This window comes from Podarcis raffonei, chromosome 5 (genome assembly GCF_027172205.1).
Source record: "Podarcis raffonei isolate rPodRaf1 chromosome 5, rPodRaf1.pri, whole genome shotgun sequence".
NCBI lineage: Eukaryota > Metazoa > Chordata > Lepidosauria > Squamata > Lacertidae > Podarcis > Podarcis raffonei.
The window spans coordinates 8296153-8314987 of NC_070606.1; the positions used below are offsets into that span (position 1 = coordinate 8296153).

The following is an 18835-nucleotide window of genomic DNA, read 5'->3' on the forward strand; positions in this document are numbered from 1 at the left end:
CCGTACTAAACGAACATAAAACACAATAGAATTAAGTTTGAAATAACAATTGAATATAACAATAAACAATATGAATATGACAGCCATTAGAAATGTGGTTTAGGTCTTAGTCTCTAAAATATTATCTAGAGTTTGCATCTGAGGCCTTAGTCTTTGTAATAGCACAGCGTGTTCCCTGAGTTTTATGGCAGCCGCGCAAAATTTGACCACCCTTAGCGTGACCTCTGGGTCTTTATCCTCTATCGGGGTTTTTAAGCATTGAGGTTCAGACCCACTTGGAATTTTCTGCATAACAGGGGTGATCAAGACTGAGCGTATATCCTCATAAAAACGACCTTGTAGCAAGACATGAGAGATAGTTTCCACCTCTTTTTTTTCCTTCTTTTTAAAAAAAATTAATATTTTTAAGTACAAATTAGAAAACATACATATTCACAAAAAAAGAAAATACAAAAGAAAAGAAAATACATCTAACCAAGGAAAACAATTAGAGAATATTTTGTCTCTTTTCATATTTACAGTTATTTATACCTCTATAAAATGCTATTCACAATAAAGCAGTGAAATGAAAGATATCAGAAAAAAGAAAAAAAGAATAAAGAAGTAAGAGAAAAACATCCTAAGTGAAAAATAGATAAGCACTCAAAATACATAGCCGTTTCCCATCTATATTTATATTCAATTGTATAATTTCATCTTGTCCTTATCTACCTTTAAAAAATTGTTTTTTAATTAAAAAAAAAAGACTTCCACCGTTTACCTCACGCGTTTTTAATAATCCATTCGTCAGAACCTCTGTTCTTCATATTTTCCCTTTGGATTTCCTTAATGTCTCACTTTGTATTTTCCACCTCTATCAGGCCACAGGGGCAGACTCGCTCCGCATACAGTTTACCCACATATCTGCCCTGCAATAAGGTAGATGGCAGCATGTTGAATCTAGCAAGGGTGAACGGCCGTCTTTTAATTTTGACAGATATAAAACCTCTCCCATTGTCTTTGATTGATGGGTACTTATTCATCTCACTCACATGACACTGAAATTCTGCATCCCAGATTCGTTGGGTGAGTGGCTTTGTTTTGCTTCCAAACCGATAGACCCATCCATGCAGTTTTAGGCGAATTATGTCATAAAGGTTAGGCCTCTCCACAATTTAAAATGTAATCTATTTAAGTAAGGATCCTTCGTTTAACCCAAAGGAGGACCTGCCTTCTCAAGGCAGGAAGCAAAAATCCCAAGCAGGTTGGAAGATAGGTGGGAGTTTGGAGACCCTGGGGAGGAGAAAGGGAAGCAAAATTAAAAGGGTATATGAACCTGATGTTTATAGAGCATGGGTAGGCAAACTAAGGCCTCGGGGCCAGATCCAGCCCAATCACCGCCTAAATCCAGGCCGCAGACGGTCCGGGAATCAGCGTGTTTTTACATGAGTAGAATGTGTCCTTTTAATTAAAGTGCATCTCTGGGTTATTTGTGGGGCATAGGAATTCGTTCATTATTATTTTTTCAAAATATAGTCAGGCCCCCCACAAGGTCTGAGGGACAGTGGACCGGCCCCCTGCTGAAAAAGTTTGCTGAACCCTGTTATAGAGTAATACAGTGGTGCCTCGCAAGACGAAATTAATTCGTTCCGCAAGTTTTTTCTTCTTGCGAGTTTTTCGTCTTGCGAAGCACGGTTTCCCATAGGAATGCATTGAAAATCAATCAATGCATTCCTATGGAAACCGCCTTCAGACCAGGTCCGGGAACAGTCTGTCCCCCGACCTTTTCTGAAGGCTGGGGGGGGGACAAGGGCTTTTCTTCCCACCGCCAGCCTTCAGAAGGCTGTTCTGAAGGCTGGCGGTGGGAAGAAAAGCCCTTCTCCCCACCTCCCACCCCGCAAGCTCCGGGGACAGGAGGGCTTTCCTCCCGACTGCCAGCATTTTAAAAGCCCCCAGGACAGCGGAGACTTCTCCGCTGTCCCGGGGGCTTTTAAAATGCTGGCGGGCGGCAGCGAAGGCTTCGCTGCCGCCCGCCAGCATTTTCAGATCGCAGCCTTCCGAAGGCTGGCGGCGGGAGGAGGTCTCTCCGCCCCCCCGGCAGCCTTCGGAGCAGCCTTCCGAAGGCTGGCGGCGGGAGGAGGTCTCTCCGCCCCACCGGCAGCCTTCGGGGCAGCCTTCCGAAGGCTGGCGGCGGGAGGAGGTCTCTCCGCCCCGCCGCCAGCCTTCGGAGGAGGTCCGAGGACAGTGGGGAAGACGCGCTGCGCTTCCCCGCTGTCCCGGAGATTTCCCTATGGGCTTTCGTCTTGCGAAGGAAGCCCATAGGGAAATTCGTTTTGCGAAGCGCCTCCAAAACGGAAAACCCTTTCGTCTAGCGGGTTTTTCGTCTTGCGGGGCACCCCTGTACCGGTTATGTTAACAAACTGCTCCTTTGATGTGAATAAGCACACTTCCCTAAAGAAAATTTTTAAAAATGTCCAGCAGCACCTTAGAGACCAACTAAGTTTGTTCTGGTTATAAGCTTTCGTGTGCATGCACACTTCTTCAGATGCTATTTTCTAAAAGGGTAACTCTGCCTCTGTGGTCGGCAGACAAGGAAGGACAAGAACCCAAGCAACTGTTTCCCATTAGAAAGGGATTATAGGGAAGGGCTCTTGAGAAAATTTCCCTATACAAAATCATAATAGTATTTGTTGTCTCCATTTAGTTCAGTACTCCAGCCTGGATCTCCCGGTGACATTAGTTGCTTAAGCGTTTGCCTATTTTTTGCTAATGATCCCTGTTCCCTGCAGACTGCTGTACCCTTTCTCTTACCCGATAACAGCATTTTTTGTTTGGGTGTGTGTGAAAGGGATTGCAGCAGCAAGCATATCGGAGAGCCCTGTTCCATATTTGCTCATATTTGGCTTTCCTGTGTCATTACAATACACCATCCATTCAAATCGATTCTGCCTCTATAAACATAGGATTTTAGCAATAGTGACCAATGTGATCATAGACAGATTAGTCCTTTCTCTCTTTTTAAGCCACCTAAGCTAGGGGTGGCGCTGTGGGTTAAACCACAGAGCCTAGGACTTGCCGATCAGGAGATTGGCGGTTTGAATCCCACGGAGTGAGCTCCCGTTGCTCGGTGCCTGCTCCTGCCAACCTAGCAGTTCGAAAGCCCGTCAAAGTGCAAATAGATAAATAGGTACCGCTCTGGTGGGAAGGCAAATGACATTTCCGTGTGCTGCTCTGGTTCTCCAGAAGCGGCTTAGTCCTGCTGGCCACATGACCCGGAAGCTGTACGCCGGTTCCCTCAGCCAATAAAGCGAGATGAGCGCCGCAACCCCAGAGTCGGTCACGACTGGACCTAATGGTCAGGGGTCCCTTTACCTTAAGCTAGTGGACAGTGAATGCCGTCATAATGGATTGTGAGGCCATTGTTTTTGCGTCGTGAACCTGCTGTAAGTCAACTTAAGTGGAAGGGCCTGAGTTCCCCAATTATTATTCTGTAATTGTTTTACAATCTGGGTTCTTTTCATCGCTATGTAAGGGGAAAGGATAGGCTGAAGGAAGACAGCTGCGAGTTGCATCTGGGGATGTCAGTTTCGTTTCTGGGCAACCATTTTACAGCTGCTGTGAGTCTGAAGCTAAAGGTCAGTACAGAGACGCTGCAGAAGAGAGTTCCATGCACATTCCAGCTGTGAACACATGGCTGCTGCTTGTCTGTTTCAGAGGAATTTTCAGTGTACCCTCGCATGCTTGCCTTGACCTCGCTCCATGCCTTCCGTCTAGTGCGAATCAGGCAGGAGCTATTCTCTAATCTCACGTCAAATAGGCATTCTGCACAGGAGATGCTTTGAATAGCTGCATATCATCATTAGAGCGGTGGCTATGAATGGATCTCATTTATCTTTAGCCCAAGGTTTGCATCCTATTTGCAAGGGGCTCACGGGATCATCAAGCCAAGATCAAGCTTAAAAACTCTGGAATATTGAATAATTTGTGGAATTCATTGACTTCTAAATAGGAGGAATGTTCAGTAGTTTTAAAAAGGAGGGTTGGGCCAAAATTATCTCATTTTCGGATCATTTTCATGTGTCAAAAAAGCTCCCCCCATTTTTGGCAATTTCCTGCACTTGTTACAAGCATATTCACATTGTTTCCATACTGTTCCTCTTGGGGCCATTTTGTCAAGCGATCTCCTGGCAGCATATTTCACATTGTGACTGCAGAAACTCCGTTTGTATCGCATCACATTTATCTATTAAAATTTTTATTCTGCTTTTCTCCCAGATTGAATCATTTAAAATCAAATTAACAGCGCAATAGCATACACGTATACACAGAAATAAGTCCCACTGAGTTTAATGCAACTTTTTCCTGGGTATTTGAGTGCAGGATTTCAGCTGTAAAGGATTAAATAACTTATCATAATAATCAACTATGGTTCTAAAACTCAGTACGTATTTTTGTTCATTATTTCTCTAGCTTCCATTTGTTTTGTTTTTTAAGGATATGAGCTGTCCCACCCAGGTGAGTAAAAGGAAAGGAGTTGGAATATAATTTTGCAAAGCCTTCCTGCCTCTCCTTCTCCATTTAGTCACATGGTTTGCAGTCTCTCCATTCATTGCTCACTATATACTGTAAGTCCATTCTGGGGATCATTTCCTTGCAAGGACCCTGGCCCACAATGTTTCAGCCACAGGGTCCACAGGGATAGAAGGAAAGGGCCCTATTGAGCCCTAGGCTGATCGTTTGTGCACAATTGTACCATTCATTTTTATGAATCGATATCTAAAAGATGGACGGTTGAGCAACTACAAATCTAATCTGTTGAAACACTTCGCTGTTACTGCTTAAGATAATGATCTGTTTGTTTATAATTAGACTTTTTTATATGGCACAAGTTGGAAGTCTCTACAGCTACAAAGGCTTTCGCCAGCTAGAGGACATACTTTTGTAACATCAGTTGATAAAAATAAGATGGTCTTTTTAATAGAACAAGTTACTTACATTTTATATTTAACCACTGTCAGTACTATTATTTCAAAATACTTTCGAAATCTGATCTTGATCTTGCATATGTTAAGAGCTGTCACAAACAGATGCCTTCGCTCTTTGGCAGGGGTCAGAAATCTTTCCAAGCAGGCAAACCAGACCCTGAAGTCCCCCACCCTTGGCAGCCAATTTGGCAGGTTCCCCACCTGTTAATCACCTGACATCACAATGACATCAGGCAACCCATTTTTCCTTTGCAGCACTTTTCTAGACTAATTTAAATCTGATTTCTCAACTTGGGCGTACTAGCTTTTAACAAATTATTCCCATTTCTTTGGCTGTGTAGGAGCTTAAAAACCCCCCAATCCAAACAAGAAGGAATAATAGCAAGGGTTAGGAGAAACTCTGGAATCCGTATGCTCAATTGGATCCACTTCAGAGGGAATTCTAGGTGTGTAAATCTGAGGCAGCTGCTGAGGAAGACAAAGAAGAAGGATTTCCAAGGGATCTCCTTATTTTAATGCCAAATTTGCCTGTGCTCAGTGTAAAGGGATTTTCAGCACATGTACTTGGCATAACATTCAACTGCTGCTTACGTTAGTGCACTATGCACAATGCATACAGAATACAGTGGTACCTCGGGTTACGAACTTAATTTATTCCGGAGGTCCGTTCTTAACCGCCACCCCACGATTTCCATTCTCATCCTGGGGCAAAGTTCGTAACCCGAGGTACTACTTCCGGGTTAGCGGAGTTTGTAACCCGAAGCATTTGTAACCCGAGGTACCACTGTATACTTTAATATGATATAGCTTTAACCCACAGAGACTTGTGCAGCTATCAAAGACAGTGAAGAAAGTAATTCCAAGCTGATAAGGATATTCTGTAGATAACGGCTCACAAGGCTGGGAGCCACATCTCTCTTGTGATCCGTACTGAGACAGACATGAATGCAAGAAGCTTATTTCACTAATAGAAAATAAGACAGCAATCACCACTACAGCTGCTGACAGTAACATCAATTGTCAAGGTGGAACATGACATGGACTCCTCACGTTTGGTTTGCAGGCAATGGCGATAACTTGTTGCAGCTTACCCAAAATTAACACATTGGGGGAGCTCGCTGATGTATTTGTTCAACTGAAAAAAACAGGATCAATGTTCAAGTTAGCTTTGAGGGGGGGGAGGGCAGATACCAATGAAAGTCAGTTAATCTCGTATTTGTTAGAAATTCATGCATACCTCCACACTGTTGTATGCTAAGGTTACCAGATTTTTTTTCAATGAATCCGGGGACACTTTTCAACTTCAATGGATTTTGTATGGGGACTGATTTGCAAATTCGGGGACTGCCCCCGGGAAACGGGGATGTCTGGTAACCTTATTGTATGCAGGTAGTCCTTCCTGACAAATAATTGGGAACGCTTCCCTGTATGCCTGAGAATAAGTCCTTACTTGCTTTGTTTCTCAATTGATATATGAGACCCTCAATGCTGTCGTTGCTGAAGGATTCCAAGGTGAAAGGAACGTGGTGCCAATTAGACTATTGATGTTATGCAGCTTCAGGAAGCTCATGAAAAGGCAGAATCTAGAATTGCACAGTGCACAGTTAACAGCTATGTTAATGGGCACAGACAGAGACATTTCTTTCCTTAGTGCACCACTTCTGTGCACCAAGTGGGTTGATTGCTAAAGGTAAAGGGACCCCTGTCCAGTCGTGGCCAACTCTCGGGTTGCGGCGCTCATCTCGCTTTATTGGCCGAGGGAGCCGGCGTACAGCTTCCGGGTCATGTGGCCACAATGACTAAGCCGCTTTTGGCGAACCAGAGCAGCGCACGGAAACGTCATTTACCTTCCTGCCGGAGCAGTACCTATTTATCTACTTGCACTTTGACGTGCTTTCGAACTGCTAGGTTGGCAGGAGCTGGGACTGAGCAACGGGAGCTCACCCCATTGCGGGGATTCAAACCGCCAACCTTCTGATCAGCAAGTCCTAGGCTCTGTGGTTTAACCCACAGCGCCACCCACGTACATGTTCCAGTCCTCAGACTTTGCAGCCAGCATCCTGTTCGATACTGCAATAATCAAACCCGAAGGAGAGCTCTGCATCAGTTTGCTTGTTTGCCTACCAAGCAAGCCGGTTGGTAGGTTTTATACCAATTTTAAAAATAAAATCACCCCTCTCTCCTGCTCTTTGATTTGTCTGATCTCGCTCCATGGTTTCTGCCTGAAAATGGCTGCCATCGACCAACAAAGCACAAACAAGTAAGGCAAATACACTGTCTGTATGGATAGCTGAATCAGCTGTGAGGGGCTGTCTTTGGGGGATTTGGTTGACGGTTTGAGTTTGATTGGCAGGTGGAGACCTCAGAAATGGGTGTCCATCTTCTCAGGAGGGATGGGGGATGGCAATCAAAACAAGAACAGTCCAAACAACTTCTAGTATCCACTAAACTACTTGCTCAGAATCAGTTTACACTACAATGACTAACACTCAGCCTTAAGTCTTCTCCTTGCTAACTGAAACTCAATCCCCCTCAAGCAGAGATTTCTGCCCATCCTCCGGGCTTTGCTCTTTGAAAACTGAAAACTAACCTTTTCACAAATCACCCTACCGGGCCAAGATCATACAAAGTTAACACAATGCAAATAGTAACGTGATCAAAAGACAAACTGATAACAGAACAGTATCTAGTAACCTGGAATACTTACTTGCATCTTGTAGCTTTGGAACTGTTAAAATTTGTCTTTCACATAACTAGCAAGGAACTGACTGCAGATTGTTTTGAGCTGGAGCGGAGTATCAGAACAACAGACGGACAGGCACTCGACATTTGGGGAGAAATCAGAACCCCTGCCTTCCGCAACCAAGCTGACACCTTCCTGCATCGTATCAAGACTGCTATATGGCAGAGGGCAGTTACCTAATCCTATGAGCTGTACCGGAAAAAAGGTCTCACTCCCCATCCTTATAATATTTCATCCTTTCCTCAGGCTTGTCTTGATGTCATGGTGTGAGGTTGCAAAACCAGCTGTTCAAGAAAGTACAATTACCATGCAGAAATGCTTCTTTGGTGCTACCTGTGTAAATGTGGATTATTCCCTTTAATTGTTCCGTCCTTCTGTGCATTGATTAGTTCTTTCTTAAAAGCTTTTGTGGCATATTAAACATCTTCATAAGTTAGGGTTGTCACATTTCAGAAAGCTTTTAAAGGCAAAGTTGTTGATCCTTTTTTTTCCTGAGGTTTCTCCCCAGAAATTGAGCTTTCCCCCCAGAAATTGCCAAAAATGGCACTTCCAATATGGGTTGCCATACAGCCGAATCCTGGGTATGTCTGGAAAAATTCGGGACATATGGCAGCCCTATAGTCATTGCATTGCATTTCAATCTGGTATATCTCATATTAGCCTATAGGTCATGCAAACCAGACAAAAAAACATTGGGACTCAATTTGACAGATGATAGATAGATGGGAGAGAGAGAGAGAGAGAGAGAGAGAGAGAGAGAGAGATGATAGTTAGTTAGTTAGTTAGTTAAAGAGATAGATAGATAGACAGACAGACAGACATATAGATATAGATAGATAGATGATAGATAGATAGATAGATGATAGATAGATAGATAGATAGATAGATAGATAGATGATAGATAGATAGATAGATAGATAGATGATAGATAGATAGATAGATAGATAGATAGATAGATGATAGATAGATAGAGATAGAGATAGAGATAGATAGACAGACAGACAGATGATAGATAGATAGATAGATAGATAGATAGATAGATAGATAGATAGATGATAGATAGATGATAGATAGATAGATAGATAGATGATAGATAGATAGATAGATGATAGATAGATAGATAGATGATAGATAGATGATTGATACATAGATAGATAGATAGATAGATAGATAGATAGATAGATGATAGATAGATAGATAGATGATAGATGATAGATGATAGATAGATAGATGATAGATAGATAGATAGATAGATGATAGATGATAGATAGATAGATAGATAGATGATAAATAGATAGATGATAGATGGATAGATAGATGATAGATATAAATTTCAGCAAGCATAACATTTAATTTATAAGTGACAAAGAAAAATTCAAAACATTGTTCTGTTTCCAAATTTAATATGTAATTCAAATATTTTATAGGGCAAGACAACCTCAAAGCACTAATATGATATTATATGGGGGCATCAAAATTGATTAAATGAACTGATATTTTGGGACCCATTTGTTATGTGTATTGTTGTTTTTATACACTCCCGAAACCCCCAATTGAGTCGCTGAGTTTCTACTCTCACTGGTTCAAACCATCTTGGATACCATCTTGAAATCTAGCCTGTTCTGTTGAGAAATCAGCTTAGGAACAGTGATTTTCAGAAGCAGCATGGGGGTCTTGTTATGCTAGATAAGCGATTTACCAAAAAATAATGAAAAATGCTTATTAAAAGGCCATAGATTTGTCAAAACCAGGGAGAAGAGGAATGTTTTATCTTGTATTTTTATGCTATGAACCACCCTGAGATCTTCTGTTGAAGGGTGGTATACAAATTTAATAAATAATAATAATGTTTTTGCCTGGGTCCAAAAGATACGTAACAAAGGCTTCATGTGAGCCTCAGAGGGGAGAGCGTTCCACTAACAGGGGAGCCACCACAGAAAAGGCCCGTTCTCATTTTGCCTCTCAAGATTCACCTGCTGTAACAATGGAGTCAAGTCCTGGTGATGTAAGTGATTTTATCCTCAAAATGCTTTGCAAAAAAAAAATCAGCAAGCTACCGTCAGTCCCACCACCTCCAGGCCAGACTGTAAGAAGCCCCTCACTCCCTGGAAAGCTCTAGGTAAAGGTAAAGGGACCCCTGACCATTAGGTCCAGTCGTGGCCGACTCTGGGGTTGCGGCGCTCATCTCGCTTTTTTGGCCGAGGGAGCCGGCATACAGCTTCCGGGTCATGTGGCCAGCAGGACTAAGCCGCTTCTGGCGAACCAGAGCAGCACACGGAAACACCGTATACCTTCCCGCCGGAGCGGTATCTATTTATCTACTTGCACTTTGACGTGCTTTCGAACTGCTAGGTTGGCAGGAGCAGGGACCAAGCAACGGGAGCTCACCCCATCGTGGGGATTCGAACAGCCGACCTTCTGATTGGCAAGTCCTAGGCTCTGTGGTTTAACCCACAGCGCCACCCGCATATTGAGGATGCAATGGAGGCAGCAAAGTATGCCTTCTTTACTGCCTCCACTACCAGAAGTGAAGCCCTCAGGAGTGTTCAATTGCTGGAGGTTTCTCCACTCGTGTTTGAGCTGTCTCCCAGCTTGTTTCCTTGCCCTAAACTCTGGTTTATACCAGGGAGCCAAGGGGATTCCACAAAGTGGGAGAAGACGCTCAGGGGAAATGGTGTCAACAGCCCAAGCCATTCAGATCTTCCAGAGGTTGGCTGGGGCTTTGACAGGAGCATCAGTCATATCAGTTGGGAAATCCCCCAGTGCTGTTTGGAAACCTATTGGAATTTCCAATTACAGTGGTACCTCTGGTTACGTACTTAATTTGTTCCGGAGGTCTGTTCTTAACCTGAAACCGTTCTTAACCTGAAGCACCACTTTAGCTAATGGGGCCTCCCGCTGCTGCCGCGCCACCGAAGCATGATTACTGTTCTCATCCTGAAGCAAAGTTCTTAACCCGAGGTACTATTTCTGGGTTAGCGGAGTCTGTAACCTGAAGCGTATGTAACCCGAGGTACCACTGTATCCTAATTGCTCTCCTGCCTCTACAGATGGGAAACAGTGCTGAAAGCCTAAATCTCAGCTCATCTGTGAAGCTCCCTGGGCTGCCTTGGGAGACTCACTGTCAGCCAGAAGGTTGATTATTTAGATCAGCTAAGCAGAGAAGATGGGCAGAAATATTGAGGAAGCCTCTCAGTCCGGGAAATGCTTTAATACACTGTAATGCCTGAGCGGCAGGAGACTGGACCATGGCTGCAGAGGTTTGGGGGGACTAGAATCTTTGTAGGGCTACACCCCACTTTGCTCAACAGTGGAGCTTCCGCTGATTAAGGGTTACACAGATGTAACCCTTAGGCAGAACACTGATGCCAGATCGATACTGCAGGGTGGGGTCTCCCTTTTAACATAACAATGTTGTCGTTTAGTCGTGTCCGACTCTTCGTGACCCCATGGACCAGAGAACGCCAGGCACCTCTGTCCTCCACTGCCTCCCGCAGTTTGGTCAAACTCATGCTGGTAGCTTCGAGAACACTGTCCCACCATATCGTCCCCTGTCATCCCCTTCTCCTTGTGCCCTCCATCTTTCCCAACATCGGGGTCTTTTCCAGGGAGTCTTCTCTTCTCATGAGGTGGCCAAAGTATTGGAGCCTCAGCTTCACGATCTGTCCTTCCAGTGAGCACTCAGGGCTGATTTCCTTAAGAATGGATAGGTTTATTCTTCTTGCAGTCCATGGGACTCTCAAGAGTCTCCTCCAGCACCAGAATTCAAAAGCATCAATTCTTTGGCATAACGATAGATCAATCAAATATAGAATGCTGCCGACTGGAGAGCAGGAAACATTCAAAACATGGTCTCCAACAGGCTTCTCGTTCTCTCCCTGACCCAACTGCTCTTGGGCTTTAGTTTCATGTCCAAAATCTTCCTCTGCTTTCCAAAAATAAGCCACTGCCACCATGCTGAAGGGAGAAAAACAAGAAGGGTGGTATTTTTAGGGCCATTAATTCTGACCACGTGCCCAGGAGGTGAACGGATGGCTATTGCACAAAGGCTTCTCATCACTATGTCCTACGAAGCCAGCATTCACTTGACGTTCCCTGCTTTTGTTCTCCTGGGCTTTCTGGCTGAGATTATCCTTTCCTACCCAGTTGTCGTCAGAACAAATGGCACCCTGTTGGACAGAGGATGGGAGTCTATCTTATCCAGGTCCCTTGCTGGAATGTCAGGGGAGAAATCTGAAGTCAACTGGGAGACTGACTATTTGCTAGGAATCAAGAGGCAGCGGAGGCTCTACTGCAACGTGGGCATTGGGTTTCATCTCCAGATATTTCCAGATGGACAGATAAGTGGTATTCATGCTGAAAACCAATACAGTGAGTTGCAAACTGCATCACAATGCAAAATGGTGGAATTGATATCACTTTTTGACTTGATTTCTAACACCCTACCTAGAACCTGAAAGCTACTGCTGATTATTATTATTAGTCTTAAGTACTTCTGTGGCCTTTTTAAATGTTTCAGGATCAATCAGCACCCAAAACCTCCAGGCTGAAACGTGTCCTGAATACTTGGACAAAATTAGATACCAACTTATTTTTAGTTGGTTTGACTTTACAGCCTTGAAAAAGCAAAGAGGTTGGGATCTTTTTTTCTCTCTCTCTTTCTAAGATGCTCTTCCTGCTCCCCCCCGCCCCCCTTTTTTGCAGGTAGATGGACTTGCAGCCTGTATGTACGGGATGTTTGGGGGAAAGTTGGGAATACTGAGAAATCTTAAAAGACGGCTTTCATGGCAAGAATATAGGTTGTTGATTTTAATCCAGAAAATTAAAAGACTGCTTTGAAAAATAATGCCAGCAATTGGTTGCGAAGTATAGAAAATGACTTCATCATTCATTTTGTGATCTACATTGTGGAGATCGCAGTTCAGAGGGTTGGAATTCAAAGAGCTGAGTGGGAATTATATTTATGATTTGTTTTAAATGCATTGCTGCAAGTTCTGAGCTTGCCAAAAATGCAGAGAAGGCGGGGCTTGCTGGCTCTGAACCAGCAATTACATTATTACAGCATCGCCACAGATAAAGAGAGGGATATTTGTTCATTAAAGCACCTATTATCACACCAAGAAATCCCTACTTAAGCCTTCCATTTCGTTCCTCCTGCTGGATAGAGTATGTATATGTTCTGGAACAATATGTCCTGTATCAGATGTGCTACTAGATTGAGAACGATCATTTCCTTCCTTCTTTTAACAAATTAAGAATGCAAAAAATAATCTTTTATCTCACAATGGACCTGATTGCAGTAGCAGGAAATCTGCCACTCAAACACATTGAGCCACATTTACTGTCGGGACAGATGGCTTGGGAGGGGGAATGGAAGGAAAACCAGTGTGTTGGTAGTCTGAATGCCTGTGTGTACTTGTGTACTAGAGATAAGATGCACACACATGGAGCGCTTTTACATCTAGAGACCTGGAAGAAGGGACAGAAACCTAAAGAACGTGTACATTTATGTACATGCTGCCATTTTTTAAAATGTTGCTCAAAAGGCAATACACAAATGAGGAAACAGTGTCTAGTTATGGACAGAAAATAGTCAGTGAACAAGCAAAACAGGATAGCTACCTATCACACACCAACTGGGCTGAGTTTTTTTGGGGGGGAAGGGGTTACACTGCTGCCCAGCTTCAGTTATGTTAAAATATTGAATTACTCCATTGATTTCTATGGGCAACTCTCACTTCCATCCCTGGGAATATTTAAGAATAGTTTCTCAGTGAGAACCAGGAAATTACCTAGCTAGACAATGAGATTGCGCTCTCTCTCTCTCTCTCTTGCTCTCTTCTTCTCCTTCCCAGCCATTCCGTTCTGTTCCCTCTCTTCCCAAATTTTCAGTCTCCTCTCCCAATAATAGAATCGTAGAATTGTAGAGTTGGAAGGGACCCCAAGGGTCATCTAGTCCAACCCCTGCAATGCACTATTCATGCTCAGTCTTCAATGTGTTGTTTTGGAGTCTCTTCTAAGTGGAATCGCCCTCTGGTGTGCGGCACACTCTTGTATAGATGCACAGAAAAGAACTAGAATTAAAATAGGATGGTGATTTAGTGCACAGTCCAGCCACACTTAAACATATGTGTGTTCCTTTGATTAAGAATTAAGCTTTTAAGCCTCCCCCTTGAAATCAATGAGAAATGCAAGGTGCTTAACTGTCGGGTTCTAAATTCACAGTGCAATCCTATATATGTCTACTCAGAAGGAAGCTCCATTCCTTTCAGTAGGACTTGCTGTCTCAGGTAAGTGTGCAGAGGATTGCAGACGCAAATGATTTAATTCCTCGTCTAACTGATTATTCACTTATAAAAGGCAGCTCGACTAAAATGCATTTATTTGTGGACCAGCCTATTTCTGTTTTTTTAAAATTTGGTTTTAGAGTACAGTTTCTTAAGATGAAAAACCTGTTGCACAAAAGTTATTGTTTTCTATTAAATTTTGTACAACTTTTTAAAATAGGGGTTTCTATATTTAATAATGTTCCTTCAGCAGATGTAAAAAAAGCGGCTTTCAATCTCCATTGCATTTGTCTGCTTCTTTAGGTCTCTTGGAAATATCAACAGTAGAGAGAGGTGTGGTTAGTCTGTTTGGTGTCAAAAGTGCACTCTTTATTGCAATGAACAGCAATGGGAAATTATACGGCACGGTGAGTAGTCTTACAATCTGGTTTTCAGTCAAGGAAATGCTAATACGTTCCTATGCGTTTTACTGAGAAATCTTGAATATTTTCACCTTTGAAAAAGTATCCGTTCCTGTCAAGATCTGCATTCACTGGCATTCCAAAATGTATGAGATTAGTTGGTCCAAATTAACTGTATTTATTGTGCAAGATATACCGTATTTTTTGCTCTATAAGACTCACCTTTTCCCTCCTAAAAAGTAAGGGAAATGTGTGTGTGTCTTATGGAGCGAATGCAGGCTGCGCAGCTATCCCAGAAGCCAGAACAGCAAGAGGGATTGCTGCTTTCACTGCGCAGCGATCCCTCTTGCTGTTCTGGCTTCTGAGATTCCAAATATTTTTTTTCCTGTTTTCCTCCTCCAAAAACTAGGTGCGTCTTGTGGTCTGAATCATTGAATCATAGAATTGGAAGAGACCACAAGGGCCATCGAGTCCAACCCCCTGCCAAGCAGGAAACACCATCAGAGCACTCCTGACATATGGTTGTCAAGCCTCTGCTTAAAGACCTCCAAAGAAGGAGACTCCACCACACTCCTTGGCGGCAAATTCCACTGTCGAACAGCTCTTACTGTCAGGAAGTTCTTCCTAATGTTTAGGTGGAATCTTCTTTCCTGCAGTTTGGATCCATTGCTCCGTGTCCGCTTCTCTGGAGCAGCAGAAAACAACCTTTCTCCCTCCTCTATGTGACATCCTTTTATATATTTGAACATGGCTATCATATCACCCCTTAACCTCCTCTTCTCCAGGCTAAACATGCCCAGCTCCATTAGCCGTTCCTCATAAGGCATCATTTCCAGGCCTTTGACCATTTTGGTTGCCCTCCTCTGGACACGTTCCAGTTTCTCAGTGTCCTTCTTGAACTGTGGTGCCCAGAACTGGACACAGTACTCCAGGTGAGGTCTGACCAGAGCAGAATACAGTGGCACTATTACTTCCCTTGATCTAGATGCTATGCTCCTATTGATGCAGCCCAGAATTGCATTGGCTTTTTTAGCTGCCGCGTCACACTGTTGGCTCATGTCAAGTTTGTGGTCAACCAAGACTCCTAGATCCTTTTCACATGTACTGCTCTGGTGCGTCTTATAGAGCAAAAAATATGGCAACTGTATTTATTGTGCAAGATATAGTCTGTGTAACTTTAGGACTGATTCTTGTGTTGCCTTGTAGGCAGTTTTCCCATCTCTCTGTGTTGATGGCTTTTACTGTCAATTGATGAATAAGAGCTGCATGTGTGAGGTGTTTCTCAAACAGCGGCCACCAATGTCACCAACCTGCTTTCAAAACCACGGGGAGTTTCAAAACATATTTGTGATCCATAGCAGGAACCTGCTGCTCAAAGGAAACTGGTGTTGGTGTGTTTTTAATCTATGGTGCTCACCCAGCCATCAGGAGATACAGAATTTTATCTGTGACGTTACAACTATGATCACTGATTCACACATGCAAGTTACCTTGATAGCTGTATTAGCCAACAGGGGTCAGCAAGGTTTACCTCGCCTGGGCTGGTTCACCCCAGTGGAGATCCCTCCGTGGGCCGGATTGTGCGCATGTGTGAGCACGCGCAGCCGCGATTTCTGGTGTCTGCGCAGACACGATATTCGGCATCTGAGCATGCACAGACACGATTTTCCAGCACCGCGGAAGCGAATCCCCACGCTGCACCGTGCTGTGCTGGTTTAGCGCAATGGGTGGGGACTAAAGATGTATAGTGAAGGTGCCAGGCAAACTTCCCTGGGGAGAGCATTCGACAGATGGGGAGCCACTGCAGAGAAGGCCCTGTTCTCATGTTGCCACCCTCCGGACCTCTCAAGGAGGAGGCACACAAAGAAGAGCCTCAGAAGATGATCTCAGGGTCTGGGTAGGTTCATATGGAAAGAGGCGGTCCTTGAGGTATTATGGTCCTGAGTCGTTTAAGGCTTTATAGGACCAGGATCGGTGTAATATGCTCAAACCGTCTTGCTCCTTGTTGATACTTCTGCATCAACGGAAGTATAGCGTTCAAATCAAGGGAAGTAACTGTACCATTCTATTCTGCCTTGGAAAGAACACACCTGCACTCCTGTGTCCAGTTCTGGGCGCCAGAATATCATTTTTGCTATTTCTGCCTTCTCTGTTTGGAAGGAGTATTTTCAGGAGAGTAGCAATACAGGCATGGACCACAGGAACTGGCCGTTTACCTTTCTCACACATACACCCATTTATTTAATTGATGTATACATTCCCATCAATTCATCTATCTATCTATCTACCTGTATTTAATGTATACACCTTGAAACAATATGAAGCAATACAGATTAAAGGTGCTATTCCAGAAATGAAGGGAACTGTACAGACAACACGTGATGACGAATGTGAGCAGATGTTGCACTCACACTGTGTTTCTTTCATCTCTCTCTATTCAGGCAACTTTTCAAGACGAATGTAAATTCAAAGAAACTCTTCTTCCCAACAACTACAATGCCTATGAATCAGCCGTGTACAAAAGCTTTTACATAGCACTCAGCAAACATGGGAGAGCCAAAAGAGGAAGCAAAGTCTCGCTTGTTCAGACTGTCACACACTTTTTACCCAGATTATGAAGACCAGAGTAAAATGCATTTAAACTGCCCTATTTCAATTTGCACATGAGAATTTGCACATCTCCCAGGTAAAGAATATATATTCACTCCTTTGTTACTATATATATGCATATATAGGTGAAATCATTTGTACAGGATCCATTACACTATTTTTTCTACACCGATTTCAAAGCAACTCCTTTTGAGATAGGAATTATTTATCCAAAAGTTACTACTTTGTCTAATTATGTCAGTGGTGAAATTTTTGCATTGACATAAAGCAAAAAAAGCAAATCAGTGGTGTAGCTGCAGAACTGGGGTCTAGCTGAGTTTGGATACTTGCCACAACTACTGCTCTTTCAGTGTAACTTCAACAGAAAACATATATCTGAGATTTTTAGTAGTGTGATGAATCGTTTTTCAGTTACTTCCCACTTCAATCATTTGCATACAATCTTCTCATAGATCAATCTCATTCTATTAGGCTTCCAAATTGTGTTATCAGGAGCCCTGGAGTTTATTGGACCTTTATGAGGGGTTTCTTAAAGGGAAGACTAGCTATGTTTGCAACTCTAGAGGTTTGCTGGGTGTGAGGATCAATGTGGTGTTCAGAGACCCAGGACTCTTAGAAATAAGAACTTGACCTGGGCTGAACTTTGCAGAAGAACTGGTTTATTGTTAGGGTTGCCATATTTCAAAAAGTAAAAAACCAGGACACCCCAAAAGTTGTTGAGCTTATTTTAGGAAAACCTGAATGCTGTTGAGCTTTTTTCAGACAAGATCTTGACTTGCCTAAGATCCAGGGCAAAACACCACCTTTCAGAAATTCCTCCCGGACATCAATTCCACTTTGCACTCACTGTTTCCATTGTCAAGTTTTTAATCTGTGTTTAGCGTAAGCATTCTGAAATCCTGGTGTGGGTTTACCATAATGGCCCTTCTGTGGTGCAATGGGCGAGTGTGCCTGGCTGTTAACCTGAAGGTTGATGGTTCAAGCCCCCAGGATTGCAGACTGAATGACGGTTGGGGTCCCCTCCAACTCTACAGTTTTATGATTCAATAAACATAACATTAAATAACTTATCTTTCTGCAGGGCTGCCAACTTGAATGAAATATTGCAGGGGCCCAGGTAAGCCCCACCCTGCACAATGGATCACATGACACAATGCACACACACCATTTGAATGGAAACGCCCATCAGCTTTGTGCTCAAATATTTTATTGTGGGGGCTGAAGCCCCCACAGCCCCTAGGAGTTGGCTCATATGGCTCTCTGTAATAACTTGAGTTCGACACGCCCTGTTCTATGGCTTAATGGTGGATTTCAATAATCGTTTGTAATGTGGATCCATTTGGATCTGTGCCTTGGATCTATGCTTTTGCACCATGGCAGTGCCGAAAAACATTGAACCTGTCCGGGGTTTTTTTGTACAATCTGTCCATGGAGACAGAGAAGAGATGTGATTTGATGGTGGGCGAACATGTAAAAATGTTGAGCGGTATCAAGAGGATTTGTTCTACAAGATCGGATATGTGTGCATGAGTGCACATGCAGTAAAACATGCCCTTTTTCCTCCTGACTCTTCCCCCTGCCCCAGTCTCCCAGATCCCTCCTGGTCCTCCCTTCCCTCTTGGTCACTCTAGGTTAAATCCAGCTTCTGTGGTCCCAATTGGAGTCTTGAAAAGCACTCTGCTGGGGAACCCTTCAATCGTGCCATCAAACAAACATTTCCACTTGCTCGTGGGTACAGTCTCCCCTCTCCTCTGTCCATCTGTTGTTCTGGGGGGTTCTCTAGACCCCTAGAGCCAGCTGGGGGGCGCAAGGGAGGAAGAGGGCGATCCT

At 43.5% G+C, this 18835-nt stretch overlaps 1 protein-coding gene across 1 annotated transcript; it reads left to right on the forward strand.

Annotated features, from left to right (window-relative positions):
- Positions 1–11270: 11270 nt before the first annotated feature.
- On the forward strand, positions 11271–17177 carry FGF6 (fibroblast growth factor 6). The gene is made up of 3 exons (XM_053387729.1): positions 11271–12078; positions 14298–14401; positions 16837–17177. Exons 1-3 carry the CDS (start codon positions 11556–11558, stop codon positions 17011–17013), a joined length of 804 nt encoding a protein of 267 aa, XP_053243704.1. The 5' UTR covers positions 11271–11555; the 3' UTR covers positions 17014–17177.
- Positions 17178–18835: the final 1658 nt, after the last annotated feature.

Excerpts from the sequence above, each read along its gene's own strand:
- FGF6 (XM_053387729.1), top strand. The coding sequence starts at position 11,556 with ATGGTCTCCAACAGGCTTCTCGTTCTCTCCCTGACCCAACTGCTCTTG. Across the intron at positions 12,079-14,297 it reads TCATGCTGAAAACCAATACA|GTCTCTTGGAAATATCAACA; the intron begins GTGAGTTGCAAA and ends CTGCTTCTTTAG. Across the intron at positions 14,402-16,836 it reads ATGGGAAATTATACGGCACG|GCAACTTTTCAAGACGAATG; the intron begins GTGAGTAGTCTT and ends CTCTCTATTCAG.